This window comes from Propithecus coquereli, unplaced genomic scaffold (genome assembly GCF_000956105.1).
Source record: "Propithecus coquereli isolate 6110/MARCELLA unplaced genomic scaffold, Pcoq_1.0 Scaffold427, whole genome shotgun sequence".
Taxonomy (NCBI): domain Eukaryota; kingdom Metazoa; phylum Chordata; class Mammalia; order Primates; family Indriidae; genus Propithecus; species Propithecus coquereli.
Window position 1 is genome coordinate 895,414 of NW_012150030.1, and position 16,543 is coordinate 911,956.

A 16,543-nucleotide genomic window follows, 5' to 3' on the forward strand; every position below is an offset into this window, starting at 1 on the left:
CTTAGGGCTCTCCAAGGCTGAGAAGGAGCTCTTAGAGATAACAAGTTAGGCCACAGATGTGTTAATTAAAACAAAACAAAGGGGATAGTTGCATTGTGAGTTTCCTTTTCAAAGGGGCAATTATATGCTGTGAATTTATTTCTCTTACTTCCTGTTAGATAGTTTATTTTCCTCTATTAGATAGGTTGTTAGTAAGATCACCTTTCACAAAAGGAACTTAGTGAAGCATTGAGAAGCCAAAGAGAATTTCTGATCTGTCACAATTCCCAGTGAAACATTTTCCTCTGCTGTAGAGAAGCCAGAATAAAAACATAGGAAAGAACTTTTGGGTTTTTTGATGTTTTCATCTTCTAAAATCCCCTACCTATTGTTCTTAGAAAACTACCCTTCAGTCAAACTCGTGCCTGCATCCGATCAGCCTTTTTAAAAAATTTCCAAAGACCCATAGAAAGCTTTTCATTGGAAACATATGATATGTTTCTCAAAGAGAGTTGCATGGGCTACGTTGCTCATTACACAAGCCTGTGATATCTTGGTGGCAGTTAAGGACGCTTGAAGTTGTGATTTCTTTCTGGCCCCAAAAGCAATTTAAAGAAAAAAAAAGAATTTGAGCACTGAAATCAGAATGACTGACTAAATAGGGCTTGAGGCACTCTCAGGGATCCAGAGCTTAGAGCCATCTTCAGAAATGTCTTCAGTCAGCTGGGAGAATTGTGCTTTTAATGTCACCTCTGGCATCTTTTAATTATCAGGAGGGAGGAGATGGACAAGGCTGCACCAGGACTCTTTTGAATTCGGGCTGAAAGAAGTTAGGTGCCGAGGCTGCTCACCCCATCCTGGGAAGAGGCTTTCATTAGCTGTGTCCTGACAGCCTGTATGACTAGACGGGGCTGGCCAGAATCCTTGAGAATGTGAAAGGAGCAGAGAGAAGTCATTCACGACATTCACCCCTGTGTTACAACCTCAAAGTGTCTGCTAATCAAAATCCCAAACATTGTGCAAAGGCAACAGTGACACATCTTGGAGACTCTTAAAGAAACCTAAACATTATTGCATCATCTATTGGAAGGCATCAAGTAGAGACCAGTCATTGTGCATTTTTCTGGCTCAGTGAAATAAAGCTCCTTGATATTTGTTGCCTAGAAGCCTCATGAAATTAGTGGACACACCTTGAAGTTTTACAAACCCTAGGTAGTTTTTAATTGTCCTTGCAGCGTTTCCTCCTTTGAGATTTACCCAAATGAATAAAAAGGAGACACACAATCGAAGACCATTGCTTTTATTTCATCTTTCAAGCCTATTAAAGTTACTAGTTTACTTTAATCATCTCTAAACAAGGGAAGAAACTCTCTTAGGAAATTGGGCAACCTGAGTTCAAAATGTGAGAAACTGACACTCTTTTCTTTTTAAGTTTCCCAGGTCGCACCAAAATCATTCCAACATGATAGTCAGAGTCAGAATTCTGGGCTTCTAATTGCTCCCATCTTTAAAGAACGCCTTACTCCTGGTAAGAAAATACCTCTCAGGCTTTTTGAGTAGTCTTTAGTAATTGCCCATTTTAGCCCTCCAGACTGAAAAATCACATCAGGCAAAAGTTTCTGGCTAATAAGCTATGCCAGGCCAGGTGAGGCGGCTCATGCCTTTAATCCTACCACTCTGGGAGGCCGAAGTGAGAGGATCACTTGAGCTCAGGAGTTTGAGACCACCCTGAGCAAGAGTGAGACCCCGTCTCTACTAAAAACAGAAAAATTCACCAGGCGTGGTGGCACATGCCTGCAGTCCCAATTACGTGGGAGGCTGAGGTAGGAGGATCACTTGAGCCTAGGAGTCTGAGGTTGCAGTGAGCTATCACTCCTGCACTCTAGCCAGGGTGACAGAGCAAGACTTTGTCTCAAAAAATAAATAAATAAATAAAGATATACCATATGCTTTCCATAGGAAAATAATTGCCATGGTACAAAGATCTGCTTAAAATTGAATTTAAGAAGTGGTTAGGTAGACTTTGCCAGCTTTTGCAATGTGTTGTAAACATGTTTGTTTTAATAGTTTCTGGAGCTCAAGACCCAAAACCTTCTTTCTAAAAAAATATTATCTATTATCTAATACCATGTACTAGGAGTTTTATATACATCATCTTCCTCAATCTTCAAAACAACCTGGTGAGATAAGTGCTATGTATCTATTTTATAGCTGAGAAAACTGAAGCTCAGAGAGGTTGAGGAACTTGTTCGAGATCACACAGCCGCTAAGTGACAGCATAAAATTCAAATCCTCTTCTTTCAAAATCCTGAAGGCTGTGTTCTTTCTCTTATACAAACCTATTTTATTTGTTAGTATGACTATTATTCTATTAATGAGCATACCTAAATGTTCTAAGCTTAAAAAATATTAATTAAAAAAAATTTTTTTTTGAGATAGAGTCTCATTCTGTCATCCAGACTGGAATACAGTGGCATCATCATAGCTCACTATAACCTTGAACTCCTGGGCTCAAACAATCCTCCTGCCTCAGCCTCCTGAGTAGCTAAGACTACAGTCGTTCACCACCACACCTGGCTCATTTTGTAATTTTTTTTAGAAATGGGGTCCTGCTGTATTGCCCAGGCTAATCTCAAACTCCTGGCCTCAAGTGATCCTCTTGCCTTGGCCTCCCAAAGTGCTGGGATTACAGGCATGAGCCACCATGCCTGACTTTCTAAGGATATTAGATCAGGTTGTACAATGGATAAGTATAACTCTAACTAGAAATTTCAAATTGAGAAAATTTAGACAACTGGTAACCATTTATCTCCTTGCATAGAAATCTGGCAAGAATAGTATAAGAACTTTTGCAGGTTTTATTGATATTCTTTGCACTTTCATTTATTTATTCAACAAATATTCATTAAACAACTCCTATGTGCTAGACACCGTTCTATGTGCCGGGGCATTGGCAATGAAACCAATGAGCAAAGACCCTGTCTTTGTGCAGCTTCCATTTTAGACAGACAGAGGAGAAAAGCAATAAAGCAATCATGGAAAGTCAGGCAGTGGTTAAGTGTTATAAAAAACATGAAGCAAGGTAAGGGCACTCTGACTTTGTAGCTGTAAATCAATTATGAGCCAAGCGCTGAGGTTCAGTACAAATCCCTAATTATAGATGCCTGCACAGACCTGCACCTTGACAGTCCTGTGGAAAGTGCGGAGGCTAGGAACTCACCACAACTCTCTTAGATAAGTATTTTACAGAAGAGAAAACCTGAGCCTCAGTAAGTTCATAACTATGCCCCAAGGTCACAGAGCTGATTATGTGGCAGAGTATGATTCGAACTCAAGTATCCCAAGCTGTGCTCTTGGTCGCGCTCTACTCCTTAGAACCCTTCGCCTGGCACCATGATAACTGAGGGGCTTGTAATCCTCTTCCAGGCACTAATGCCCAAGGCTGTGTGGCACTATTAGTTGCTTGAAGTTTTCAGCAATAGCTCTGTAGCCCTAGGAAAACACTAATTCTATATCCCATTGGGACTTTGGAGTAAGCTAGACCTACACAGGGCCCTATCTGCCAATTAGCCTGGAGACCTCAAGTGTAGATTAGGCATAGCTGGGAAATAACTAAGGCGGGGCTAAGACAGTGTCTGCCACTCGGTAAGTATCCAATAAATGTTCACCAAAGGGAGGGAGGGACTGAGGAAGGAGGATGGAAGGAAACCAATACCCTACACAGCTCTAGAACAAATTCCAATATGATAAGTCATGTTTCGACTATCTTCTATATTTGAAAATAGGGTTTCTCAAGTACCAGGGAGAAAACGTGGTAAGCCTGGTGAGTAATACATACTCAATAAATTATATTAATTATTTAAAAATGTCAGATTAAGTCAACTTCAAAATGCAAGAAAAGCATTGGTTTTATAATGAGTGCACGATATATGGCAATTTTGATTTCTTTCTTATAATATATATTATTCTAAGTAGAGTTTTTTTTCAGCAGGAAAAAAATTCATAAATAATGAATTGTAAAGAATGATGACAAATTGCACATAAATTCTGTTCCACACAAAAGGTTAAAAAATATGCATGCACAATCTGACCACATTTGCCAGAGATGCACTTCTAGGAACACAATGACATATACACGTAGCCCAATTTTCTCTAACAAAAAGTTGTTTCCTGGGGTAGTCAGGCAGTTTGGAAGAGCAGTCACTTTACAGCCCACGGTAGAGGTTAATTTTGCTTCCTCCTTCCCATTTTCTTTGAGACCTTTGCTTTGAGCAGAATAGAGAGAATGATCATTGCAGCATCACATGAACACTAATGCTTAGTTAAAATTATTTTCCTTTCCTTTTATTAGACAACAGGCAAGACATTGGACTTTTGTCAGGAATGGTCATCTTTGCTGTTACGTTGTCAGTTCTTTCTTTGGTTGGGATATTTAATAGATCACTCCGAACTGGGTAGGTTTTTATAAAATTTCTGTTTTCTGATTAAGACCGTGTGTGTATGTGTGTGTGTGTGTGTGTGTGTGTGTGTGTGTACCATCAAAATGTAGTCATTTCAGTTATTTACTAGAAAAATCCATCAACCTTTTTATTTGGAAAAAGGAAAATAAAATGAACAAATGTTAATGAGTACCTACCTATGCCAAGTCTTTACGAATGTCATTCATTTAATCCTCAAAGTGACCCTGCCAGAAAAGCTCCATGGCCTATTTTTCACGTGACTTAAATGAGGCTTAAAGAGTCTAAGTCCTCCAGCCCACGGTCACTGAGCACTGAGCCAGGAGTCCCGACACAGCTGGTGTCAAAGCCCACGTTCTCAAGCCTTTTCCATTGTGCCTCAATTTATCTTCAGTGCCTTGTTCTTTAGAGTGGTTAAATCATAATCTGCCTTGGATTCTACCCAAGCAAACCAGCTGAATCAATGGAAAGAGAAGTATGGCAATGTTTGAATTTGTCACTTTGTTACCAGTTGTGTTGGTGTTTTAGCATCCGGCCCTGAAGCCCCTTTTGCTTGGCCTCCTTCAATCAGTTCTTTCTTTTTTTCCATCAATGTGATATTTGCAAAGATTTATGCCTGGTTATTGAAAATGAGATTTTGAGGAAAGCAAAGCCTTTGATTGCACATTTTACTAGATGCATTGAGTATTTCTAATGCATTGAGTATTTCTGTTAATAGACTAGAGTTGTTTGATGTGGCAGTCTCCCTGTATATCCGATCTTTCACAATTTGTGCTCTTTTGAATGTTCTTTGCCAAATTGGCACTGAGTTTCTTTCTTGCCATCACTTGCTTCATGAGATAATCTTTCTTTTAAATTTATAATCAAAATGCAGTAGAAGGATTTTAAATGAGCTATTCTAAATAAAGTATGCTAATGATTTCTTATTTATGTAGGCTTTTTCCTCAGAACTTAATATTTCAAAATTTAAATTACACCTTAATAAACATATTCCTAATACCCTTGTGAGGTGGGCAAACTAATATGGAATTGCATTTTAAGTTGCTTTAAAATATATTCAATTATAAAGTCCCTTGAAATATCTTAAGGTTCAAACTAATATCCCATAAAAAATATTAATATTTGTGTTATTATCCAAAGATGTCCTAGTCAGTGTGAAATTTTAAATAACATTAAGTTTGTTATTAAGAATAACCAAAAACTAACTTTCAGTTGGTAATGACAAGTAAGGAAATAGGATAATTCTTGGCTAATTTAATTATTTAAATAATTACTCTTTTTAAAAAGATGAAACAAGAGGTAATTTCTATATATTTATTTTACATATGAACAGATACGGTTATTTAAGATAACCATACACTGTTTGTAAAAACCTTACTTCACAAACAGAACTGGACAAGAGAGAGCATTTCATTTTCAATATAATGAATCCAAGAGTAGGTAAATATCCATAAATACGTTCTCACTGTATCAGCATGCTATATAAAAACTTTACTACAATAGCATGAATTTACTAATTTGGTCTAATTTTAAATACAGAGTGAATTAGTGTGAATTAGAAAAAAACCTGAATCATAAAATATTGTGTAAATATATGGAAAGAAATTATTTTTACCTTCAAGTCCAAGGTCAAATTGAGCTAGCAAAATTCACTCAGCCATTTCAGTTGTTACTTAGTAAAAGTCCTTAGAGAACCTGTTTAAACACGTAAACAAGTTTGATTTGTTGTTAATAGGTCCATTGTTTACATGTAAAACTGTGTTTAGTCTCTTTTAAATTCTTGGTAGACCTGTTGGCTCAAATCAATTTGTACTGTCAATGCAGGAAGTGTTTTTAAACTATATGGAAGCACTAAGGAGTAGCTTGGGAGAGGAAGTGGGATGTTCACGGCTTCTCCCTCTTCTCTCCATCACCCCACTCCAGTGATGCCAGATAAGCACACAATCTAAGTAAAAACCAGTTCTCACTGTGCAACACAGCTGCAAGACAAGTTCTCCAGCCTCCTACCTCCTCCATAAAAAGAAAGTTTGGAGCCACCACTATCATCGCAACCCGATTTGGAATAATTAAAAATTCAGAATCAGAGGAGCTCGAATTATAGGGTTTTCATATATAATATCCTGTTCTTTAATTCTGTAGTTTGGTCACCTTGGAAAGTTCTACAAAATGTCTCTTAAGTTTTTCAAATTTTCTTGCACTGATGTCTTCTGCTTTTATAATGGTTTGCTCTACTTAACATGTATGCAGTTTGATTGCCGGGGTGGTTCTCCCACTTACCTTGAATCTACTGTGAGTGTTTTGAAATGTTCCTGCTCAGTAGAAAGAAGCAGAGCAATAGAGACAAGAGGAAAATCTGAAAAGATGTTGTTATCAATTTCCCATTTAACTTTAAGTAAGAGATGGGAACCTTAGCTCCTGCATCGGGACATTTGATTTTTGTTGCGCATCCCATTCCAGTTGACTTCCTAATTCCTCTGTGGTTGCCTGCACCAATCCCAAAGTAATACACGTCTTCTAATGCGTCATTTTTGTTTTTTAGAATTAAAAGAAGAATCTTATTGCTAATGCCAAAGTGGCTTCATCAAGATATTCCTAATATGGAAAATAGTAATGTTGTGAAAATGCTACAGGTAACCAAACACCATCAAACAAAAACTGAGTAGCAGTTGAGACAAAGAGTGCAGTCTAATAATTAGAGTAGAATTTCCATTTAAATAAATAAATATGTATATATATTAACATAATTGTATATATGTATGTAGAAACAACATTGTACATTTCAAACCCTACTTAAGAGGAGAGAATGGATTTAGGGGAAGAAAAGAGAGAAGAAAGAAAGAAATAGTGCTATTCAAAAGAGAAAAGTAAAGTGGAAGATTGTGGGCCAGGTGCAAGAGTCACTTGGTGACCAAGCAATTGGTAGCTGTCTTCAGGGACAAAAGGAGGTGGAAAACAAAGCTCAAGGGAGTGAGCCTCAAAGACTCAAAGGTGCTTCAATTTTACATGAGGTGGAGAAGCAGGGGGAGCCCAAAGAGGACATCACTTCACTGTTTAGTCCCAATGGGATGCAGGAAAATTCATGTGAGAGGACCGTGAAAGATGGTGCCACCAGGGGCAGGCCAAGTTTCCATTTTGGCAAAGAAGAGAAGAGCGTGCACCATGAAGACCCTGAGGGGATAGGGGACTTTGCAGGTTCTGAAGGGGGGGAAGGGTCTGCTGTGTGCGTTCCTGCTACTTTCCAGCCCTTGGGCTTGGCTGTCAAGGGGCTCAAAACCCAGTCGGTGGGACAAACACATCATCCAAGCATTGCAAAGCAGTGACGTAAGTGCAGTGACAGAATGAGCCCAAACGTGATGGGAGTGGAGAGGAAACACACTGAAAGATGAGAAGGAGTTGCTCAGGAGAAAGAGAACATTCCAAGTCGAGGGGGCAATGTGAGGAAAGGTTCAGGAGTGAGAACAGCATGTTGGGAAGGAAGATTAAGTATTTGAAAAACAAATAAAAGTGGCTCTGTTTGAAGCTCCGATGAGCCCATGAATTGACTCTTTCCCCAACCTCATATCATTTGAACAAAGTGTTTCTAGGCTAAAAGTAAAAATGTTTTGAAGGGTTTAAAAACCATTGGTTGAAGTCTGAGTTCCATAACACGAGACCTTCTGTGATCTGATCCTATTCACCATTCCAGCACTATTCCAGCCACTCCTCGTGTCCAGCTTTTCAATAAAGTAATTCCCAGCATGCTGCTCTTGCTAAACCTGACAAGTGCCCTGGGGAAGCTGAGTTTGAAGAAAATTCAAATGACACTTCACACTACTTTATTTAAGATCTTCCTCTTTGCCAAACTCCCTTCCTATTCGCCAAACTCCCTTCCTATTCTGTGTTCCTAGAATTAGAGGTGAACCTTCGGGTTTCCTTCAGGTAAGGTTTTATTTTCTACCCAAGAGACTACAGAGTGGGATCTTAGTCTGCTTGGGCTGCTCTGACAAAATATCATAGGCTGGGTAGTTTAAACAGCAAACATTTATTTCTCACTGTTCTGGAGGCTGGGAAGTCCAAGATCAAGGAGCCAGACAATTAGGTTCCTGGTGAGGACTCTCTTAGGGACGACTGCCTACTCACACGGCAGAGAGAAAGACCATCTCTCTCCTTTCCCTTCTTCCCTAATCCCATTCATGAAGGCTCCACCCTCGTCACCTAATTCCCTCCAAAGGCCCCACCTCCAAATAACACTGCCTTGGTTTCAACATATGAGGAGGGGGGATGCACACAGAGGTGACTATAATTTTATCATTGTGTTGGGTGGAAGTTATTTGCCCTGAGACGTGAGCCATCAGCTGGAAGGCCTTGAGTCCATTTCTCTTCCAGAAAAGTCATCAGGCTAAAACTTTGACATGTCTGAATTGTGAGTAGCCGTACACCTTTAGAACCTCAGCACCAAGCATGTATTACAACCTCATTCTCAATATGTAAGCAAACTAGGGTTCTCCCCTCCTTTCTTTTATTTACACAGCAAAATATTTTCTTGTACTTAGGTTCCACAATATTAAGAAATAGTCCAACATATTCCAAAATCCAATTTTCAAAATGTCCTAAAATAATATACAAGTTAATATACAAGACTTGTCTTTCCCTTTAAATCTTTTAAGCCAAGAAGTATGCTTAAGAAATGGATTATTTTTATTATTCCTTTCCTTCAGTTTCTCATGGGGGAATTTAATAAAGATTTGGAAGCAGGAAGGATAATAAAAGACAAAAGGAGGGAATCACAGGGGAAGATAAACAGTATGAGAAAAGGGAGGGGGAAAGGGAGGCTGAGAGAAAGCAAAATTCTAGTCTTTATTCAGTTATCCAGTTTGGCCCCTTTAAATGTCTTTTGTTAAAAATAAAACAATGTTTTTTTTTTTCCTTAGGAAAAAAGTGAATTTATGAATAATAATTCCAGTGATGAGCTCCTATATGTTGATCCTGTGATTACAGAGATAGAAATCTTTCTCCCAGAACACAAGCCCACAGACTACAAGAAGGAAAAGAATGCAGAATCCCTGGACACAAGAGACTACCTGCAAAAATCACTGTTCGCCAATACTACAGTTGTGTATCTTCCTGATCTCAACACTGGATATAAACCCCAGATTTCAAATTTCCTCCCTGGGGAAAACAATCTCTGCAATAATGATGAAGTGGATTCCTCAACTCTTAAACCACCAGTTGATTCCTTAGACCCAGGGATAAATCCAAGGTTAAAAATATGTCCTAATTTTGCTTTTTCTGTCTCAAGTATGAATTCACTAAGCAACACACTCTTTCCTGAAGAATTAAGCCTCATTTTAAATCCAGGAGAATGCAGTCCTCCTGACATACAAAACTCAATGGAGGGAGAAACCACCATGCTTTTGGAAAACAATTCACCCGATGAAAGTATAACAGAACAGACCCTGCTGCCCGATGAATTTGTCTCCTGTTTGGGGTTCATGAATGAGGAGTCGCCATCTATTAATTCTTATTTTCCACAAAATATTTTGGAAAGCCACTTCAGTAGGATTTCGATCTTGGAAAAATAGAGCTGTGTGGTCAAAATCAATATGGGAAAGTTATCTTTCAATTGGAAGTTGGATCTTCCACGCAGTAAAAATTAAATTCTGCCTCATTTTTTAAAATTAGAGAATTAAGATCCAAAGATGGAACATGCTTTGTAGTTACACACACACACACACACACACACACACACACACACACCCAGCATTATTAGGAATACCACCTGTATTTTTTACAAAGTATCAACTATTTCCTCTTAATTTTCCCTCATTGAAAGACAGAATAATTCTCTCTGTTGTATAAAAAACGAATAAGTCATACAAAATTTGCAGTAGTAAAATAAATGCTGAAAACAATTCTTTAAAATTGAAACATTAATATTAGCAAAGGAAGAAGCAAATTTAATTCTTCATTTTATCACTTAAAATTCAATGATAAAAATATAACCCCCAAAAACAAGTAAGTAAAGGACAGAATCAGAGGGTAATTCATTAGCAAGTTTGCTGTATTATTTTTCCCACTACTTTCCATTCAGGTTAGGGGATTTGATCTTTCCTTGTTGTGATTCTGGGATAAGAGAGCTGTGAAACAGTGATGTGGGGAAATCATGAAGCTGCCGTCTTCACTGAAGTTACGAGTGATGGCCTTGTTCCCCTGTGGCATGGTTGGCATATCATTTACACCATAGTAGGATCCATGAGAGGCAGCAGATGCAGGATCAGCAAGATGGAAACCTTTTTTTTTTTTTTTTGTTATCAACTATGTATTAGATATATGTCAGAAAATTGTGAAAATAGGTATTTGTGCAAATCTGGGAGGGCAAATACTTGCTGCACCTGCCACTGTCCTGAACCCCATGTCTTCCGCACGTATCAGTAGCTGCTCCCCACGTGCCGTTCTGCTGACTCTATGGTGGCCTCGGGATCCTCTCAACGAGTGCTCTTGATGGCCACAATCAATAAGGACTGGGACAGGAGATGAACTCTATCTGCAATAAGGTCAATATTGCAAAGTGGTTGATCTTAAAAATACAAAATGCGTACCTTAAGCTGAGAAATGGTACCCAGCAGACTTCTCTGTTCCAATTAATATTTATGGTCAAGGAAAAATTTTTCTAATGATTAGAATGGTTTAAAATAGGTTAGCTTACCCATTGAATTCTTCTTCCTCCTCTAACAATTATCAACAATAAGAATTTATACTTAGATTTAATTTTATTATAACAAATTAAGCAGTTAATCAAAACAGGAGCAATTGTCTACCATGTATTTAACACATGAGCAAGCTATTTTGTTTTAACCATTTTTTATTAAAAAAAATTTTAAAACAGTTTCATTGTCATTAAGTGTCCCCCAAATGAGGATGACTGTACATGCTAGTTTGCTCTGGTTTTTGTCCACTGTCCCAGTGTTAATTATGACCAGGGAGTGCCCTCACCTGCCCTCAGAATCATCCCATTTGGATGATAAATTGTATGGTCACTCTATCTATGAAGCCTATTTAATGTCCAGCATAAATTCATCAGTATTTATCTTTGTTGACAATCCCCTTTTACTGCATGTCATTAACTAAGGCCATTTTATTCCAAAATGGAACATTACTATTCACAGTGTAAAAAAACCTACCCCTGCTGTGAAATCCTATTCTGTTTATCCTAAAATATGTATATATGTTATACTTTGCATATTCTGAAAGGGATATATTTTAAATCACTAATGAAATGCTAATCTTAAATATCTTGACTTATAAATTATCATATGCCTTTGCTTTATTCTTCTCCAAAGGGAGAATCGTAATAATGCAAGGAGGCAGGTAGTATTTGAGATAGAAATAGCAAAAGACTAAGATAACTCTTTGATATTTACAAACCTGATGAAGACATCTGGTAAAATGCAAAGAATATTTTCACAGTGGGTTTCACCATAATTGTAATCTGTCACACGTCAAAGAAGCTTTTGTTGAGCTTAAAGGATTATGTAATAGCATTATGTGATCTTCTGCAAATGCTTCCACTACAGCGAGTGCCTCCTTTAGAACTCCTCCATCTTGCTCCCTGGAGTGGGAAGGGGGCTGCTTTCTCATTTTGTGATGTCTTCCCCACACCATATCCCTTTTCAGCACAGAGGAAATGCTTCTGCTTCCATCTTTGCCATTAGCCCTTGTTGGTCCCATTGGACTAGATGGTGAGGCTATACCTGCAGAGGAAGCAATGTACCTGTCATTGCTCCAACTCACAGGAAAAATTTCAACTGATTTATTGAAATGCAACCATGATAAACAGGCAAGGGTTTTCTTTCTGTTATTCTTGTATTCAACAAGGATTCATTGGACTATTGGGTGCCTCTACTATGTGCAAGACACTTTGGGGGATATGGATGTTAACAAAACCGGCTGATCCCTGCAACCCCGGGGCTTATATTCTAAGGGCAAGAGACAGACAATAAATGAGGTGAGGACAGGTCATTGCCCTCAAGGAGCTTACATTGTCCTGGGGAAGGGGCTAGAAGTAGGGGATGGAGAGAGGCAGAAAAAAATAAAGAAAATGCCAGATAATAATAAATGCTGTGTAGAGAAGTAAAAAGGGATACTGAGATGGAGAGCCACATGGTGACCATTTTACATGGGGTGGTCAGGAAAGATTTCTTCCAAAGAAGTGACGGGGACATTGCCATCTGAATCTCAGGTAGGAGCCAACATGTGAAAATTAGCTGGCCACTGACAAGTCCCTTCTATAGAAAAATTCTTGAATGGCTAACGTCTTTACCTCTTTCCCTCCTAAGCACGTCGCCCTTAGCCACCCACCAACCCCACCCGACCCCGTCTCCCACCTTCACCTTCTTGAGCCCGAGTTTTCTGTAGATTTGGGGGACAAATTATCTTTTCATGTAGTTCTTAGTCCTATTATTAACTTTCTTTCTCTAAGTCTCACAATCTTTGTAAGTTGCTGATTCCTAAATGGGCACATCCTGCTTATTGGTGTGGGTAAAGAGGAAGGAGGAAGAGAGAGAAAAGTCCTCCCAAGTTACCATTCAGAGGGAGGTAGGGGAGAGAAATACAGAGGAAGAAAGGCAGATTAATACTTAGCAATGCTGAAACAACATGGAGTGCCATAGTTCTGGACCGTACTAAAGCAAATTAAGGAATACCCAGTTTCCTCCTGTTCTAGTATCTTTTTAGCACTTTACCTACCTCCGTTTCTTACACAGAAGCAATAGAAGGAAGCACAAGTAAAGTAAAATCTGAGGGTGCATGTTTGTGTGTGTGTGCGTGTGTATGTTTTATCTTTTTTAAAGTTAGTATTTCTTTTTTTAACCACATTTGGAAATAATATTGAAGATAGGCTCATGAGAGGATGTGGTTCTCAGGTAATGTGGGTTGCTGTCTGGCCTTCCTGGTGTGTTTCCAGCTTCTGCTTCTCTTATATTCTTAGTCATCCTCCCTTTGATATAGAGACAGCACATGACTCTGGCATAGGGCAAAGGTTTTCAAAAATAAATTTTAGCAATTGATTCCCCTTTCTCCAAATGCAATCCATTGCAGAATCCCAAAATGTAAAATGGATGGAAGAAAATCTCCTGTTCAAACAGATATTGGAGGTTATATCTGTGCCCTCTGCCTGTGCCTCTCTGCCTGTCCCTCTCTTCTCTGCACCTACCTCTGAAGCAACATGAAAATCTGAGGCGGGGACATCCTCTCTTCTCTACCTAGGTGGCCTGAGTCCTGGACCAGGCTTGAGAAGCCTGGAGCTCAGAATTGAACCTCACTCTCCACGTAAGCCACAAGGCTGCCAACTCAGGCTAAGGGCCAGAACTCCCGCAGCTTGGTGACTTTGTCTAAACGAGCTTTCTCTCCGAGGCTGTTAACAGAGGCAGTGCTATATGTACCAATTAACTTGCTTCTGTCCAATTACTTTATCATAAATGTCTGGGCTTTGTTCAAGTTTATGCTCTTTTTAAGATCACTAAGAATAAAATATTGTGTTGTGAACATAATTAGATTTTAAAAACCCAGAGATTGTTGAATCGTGCTGTGGTTTATCTCTTTATGAAGTAATTATACCAATTAAAGGAGCTGATGTTTTAATGGGGAATGTTACCCACTTGGGAGACACTATTGGTTTAAAATAAAAAGAAGTGATTACAAACAATTTATGGATCTCTCTTGGGTAAAAGAATGAAACCAATATAAGATAATTGGATTCTGATTCATAGAATGAATTGTGCACAATTTTCTTGGATGCTACAGTTAAGGCAAAATTACAAGGAACTCTAATAAAGGTTTGACAGAATGTTATTATGTCTCTTTCCCACTGCTAAAATCATACCATTAAATCCCAATTTGTGTTTCATATTAGGGCTCTCTTAGCCATTTTGCTAATTTCATTTTTAACTTAATTTAGGATAACCACTTTGCATCTTTTAAATCCCGAATTTCTATTAATTTTCTGAAGATGCATTCCCATTACACTTATGTTCAGGAATACACATTATTACCCGATTCTTATAATTAGCATTTAGCAACAAATTAAGAACTTATTCATTCTTAAATGGTCCATTTTTCTGTGGGGTAGTAAGCATTCTGGGCTAGTTTTAATGAGAGGGAAAAAAAGAAAGTACTAGACTAAGCATCAGTGTTGCAGAAGCATAGTTCTTTCCCGAGACTATTGGTTCAAAAATTCAAGCAAAACAAAAATGCTGTTTCTAACCATAAAGGTATACCTAAAATTAGTCAGAGCACAGGAAGGAAATCATAAATAGTCAAACACTAGAACCCAAGTGTGCGAGGCGGAAGTCAATAAACGTTACTGTTTTCTTTATGTTCACATCCTGCCTGAGAATTTCATTAGAAGGGAACAAGAGAGAAAGAATACCATAGTAAAATAAAGAGAAAGCATTTATTTTTAAACTATACAGTAATTCATGAAAATACACTTTAAAAAATCAAAGTAATACCAATGCAAATAGAGTGAAAAGTAATAGTTCCTGTTCACATCCCCACTTCCCACTCCCCACCCCCTCACCAAAGGTAGTGACTCTCAAGTTAGTGTTTTCTTTCCAGTATTTTTATTGAAATGGTTAAAAGATAATATTGTTCTGTGACTTGTTATTTTTCACCTAAAAATATATCTTGGAAATCTTCTCATGTCGTTATATGTAGCTTTACCTTGTTTTTTAAACAGTTGCATAATCGTCCATATGATAAATATATTATAATATATTTGCCTAATTTATTAATGGACATTTCAGTTGTTGATTATTTTTCACTATTATACCTATTTCTGCATTAAATCCTCTTGTACATATATCTTTACATACGTATGGGAATTTGGGGTTGGGGAGAGGACAGATGCCTAAATGTGGAATTGTTGGATCAAGAGATAAATTCACTTACATTTTGGTAAATATTACCAATTATATCTCTAAAAAGACTTTGCCAATATTATCAGTATTTAAAATGTTTGCCAATCTAGTGAGTGTCTTGTTCTCATTTCTTTGGAAAATGAAGTTGAACGTTTTCTTATATGTTTATTGCTCTTTTGTATTTCTTATTTTTTGGTTTGCATTTGTTATATTCTTTGGCCATTTTTCTATTGAGTTGTTGGTTACAGTCTTAGTCATTTGCGGAAGTGCTTTATTATATATGTTTTGAATACTTTTTCCTAGCCTGTTTTTTGTTGGTTTTATTTAAAAGTTTTTTTTTCGGTTTTAGAGACAGGGTCTCATACGTTGCCCAGGTTAGAGTGCAGTCACACAATCATAGCTCACTGTAAGCTTGAACTCTTGGACTCAAGTGGTCTTCCTGCCGCAGCCTCCCAAGCAGCTAGAACTGTAAGCTCAAGTTACTGCATCCAGCCTGTTTTTTGTCATCTTTTTGTTTTCTTTTGCTAAACAAAAGTTTTAAAGTTGTCTGTAGTCAATCTGTTGCTCTTTTTCTTTAAGACTTCTGGACTGGGTATCACATTTAGTGCCAAAAGACAAAATTACAACAAATTGAAAGATCTTAATTGGCTTTTATTTGCAATTCTAGAATCAGGCAACAGCTCGTTCTATAAAATAGAATGAGTGTTCTAATGAGCTGAGCAGAGGAGTTTGGTTTTATAGACAGAAAAGAGCTGAGCAAAGTAGAAACAGAAAACAAAAGGCAGATTGGTTATTTGAAAGTTACTTTTCTTGTAAAGACTAAAGCAGAAGGTTAAACTTCCTTATCATGCCAGCTAAACCTGGCCTGTTTGGGGATTTGGCTATTATCTCTCTCTCTCTCCTGATTCGTCGGAAGGTCAGCTAAAGCTCTTAGTTTCAGCTTGGTGTCGGTGGAACTTCAGCATGAGTGACTCCATTTTGGTTTGGTCTGTTGGGCCTAGGGCAGGAGCTCTGCCCAACCCAATGGCCTCCTACAAATTTTATTTAACATTAGCAAAATATATTTTTGAGCTAGAATACTTAGTGGTGGTATCAAGCAATGGGACAAGAGTGGATATTAGAAGATCAGATCTGGCCAGGCGCAGTGGCTCATACCTGAAATCCTAGCACTCTGGGAGGCTGAGGCAGTATTACTTGGGCCGAGGAGTTTGA

General features: G+C 38.2%; 1 protein-coding gene across 1 annotated transcript in view; it reads left to right on the top strand.

Moving 5' to 3' along the window:
- The window catches only part of IL23R (interleukin 23 receptor), a 61,524-nt gene extending 51,497 nt beyond the window's left edge, over positions 1–10,027 (top strand). The window contains exons 7-10 of the mRNA XM_012653758.1: positions 1,412–1,507; positions 4,331–4,433; positions 6,976–7,066; positions 9,347–10,027. Of these exons, the coding sequence (XP_012509212.1) occupies positions 1,412–1,507; positions 4,331–4,433; positions 6,976–7,066; positions 9,347–9,997 (941 nt within the window). The 3' untranslated portion in view covers positions 9,998–10,027. The remainder of the gene's footprint in view (positions 1–1,411; positions 1,508–4,330; positions 4,434–6,975; positions 7,067–9,346) is intronic.
- Positions 10,028–16,543: the final 6,516 nt, after the last annotated feature.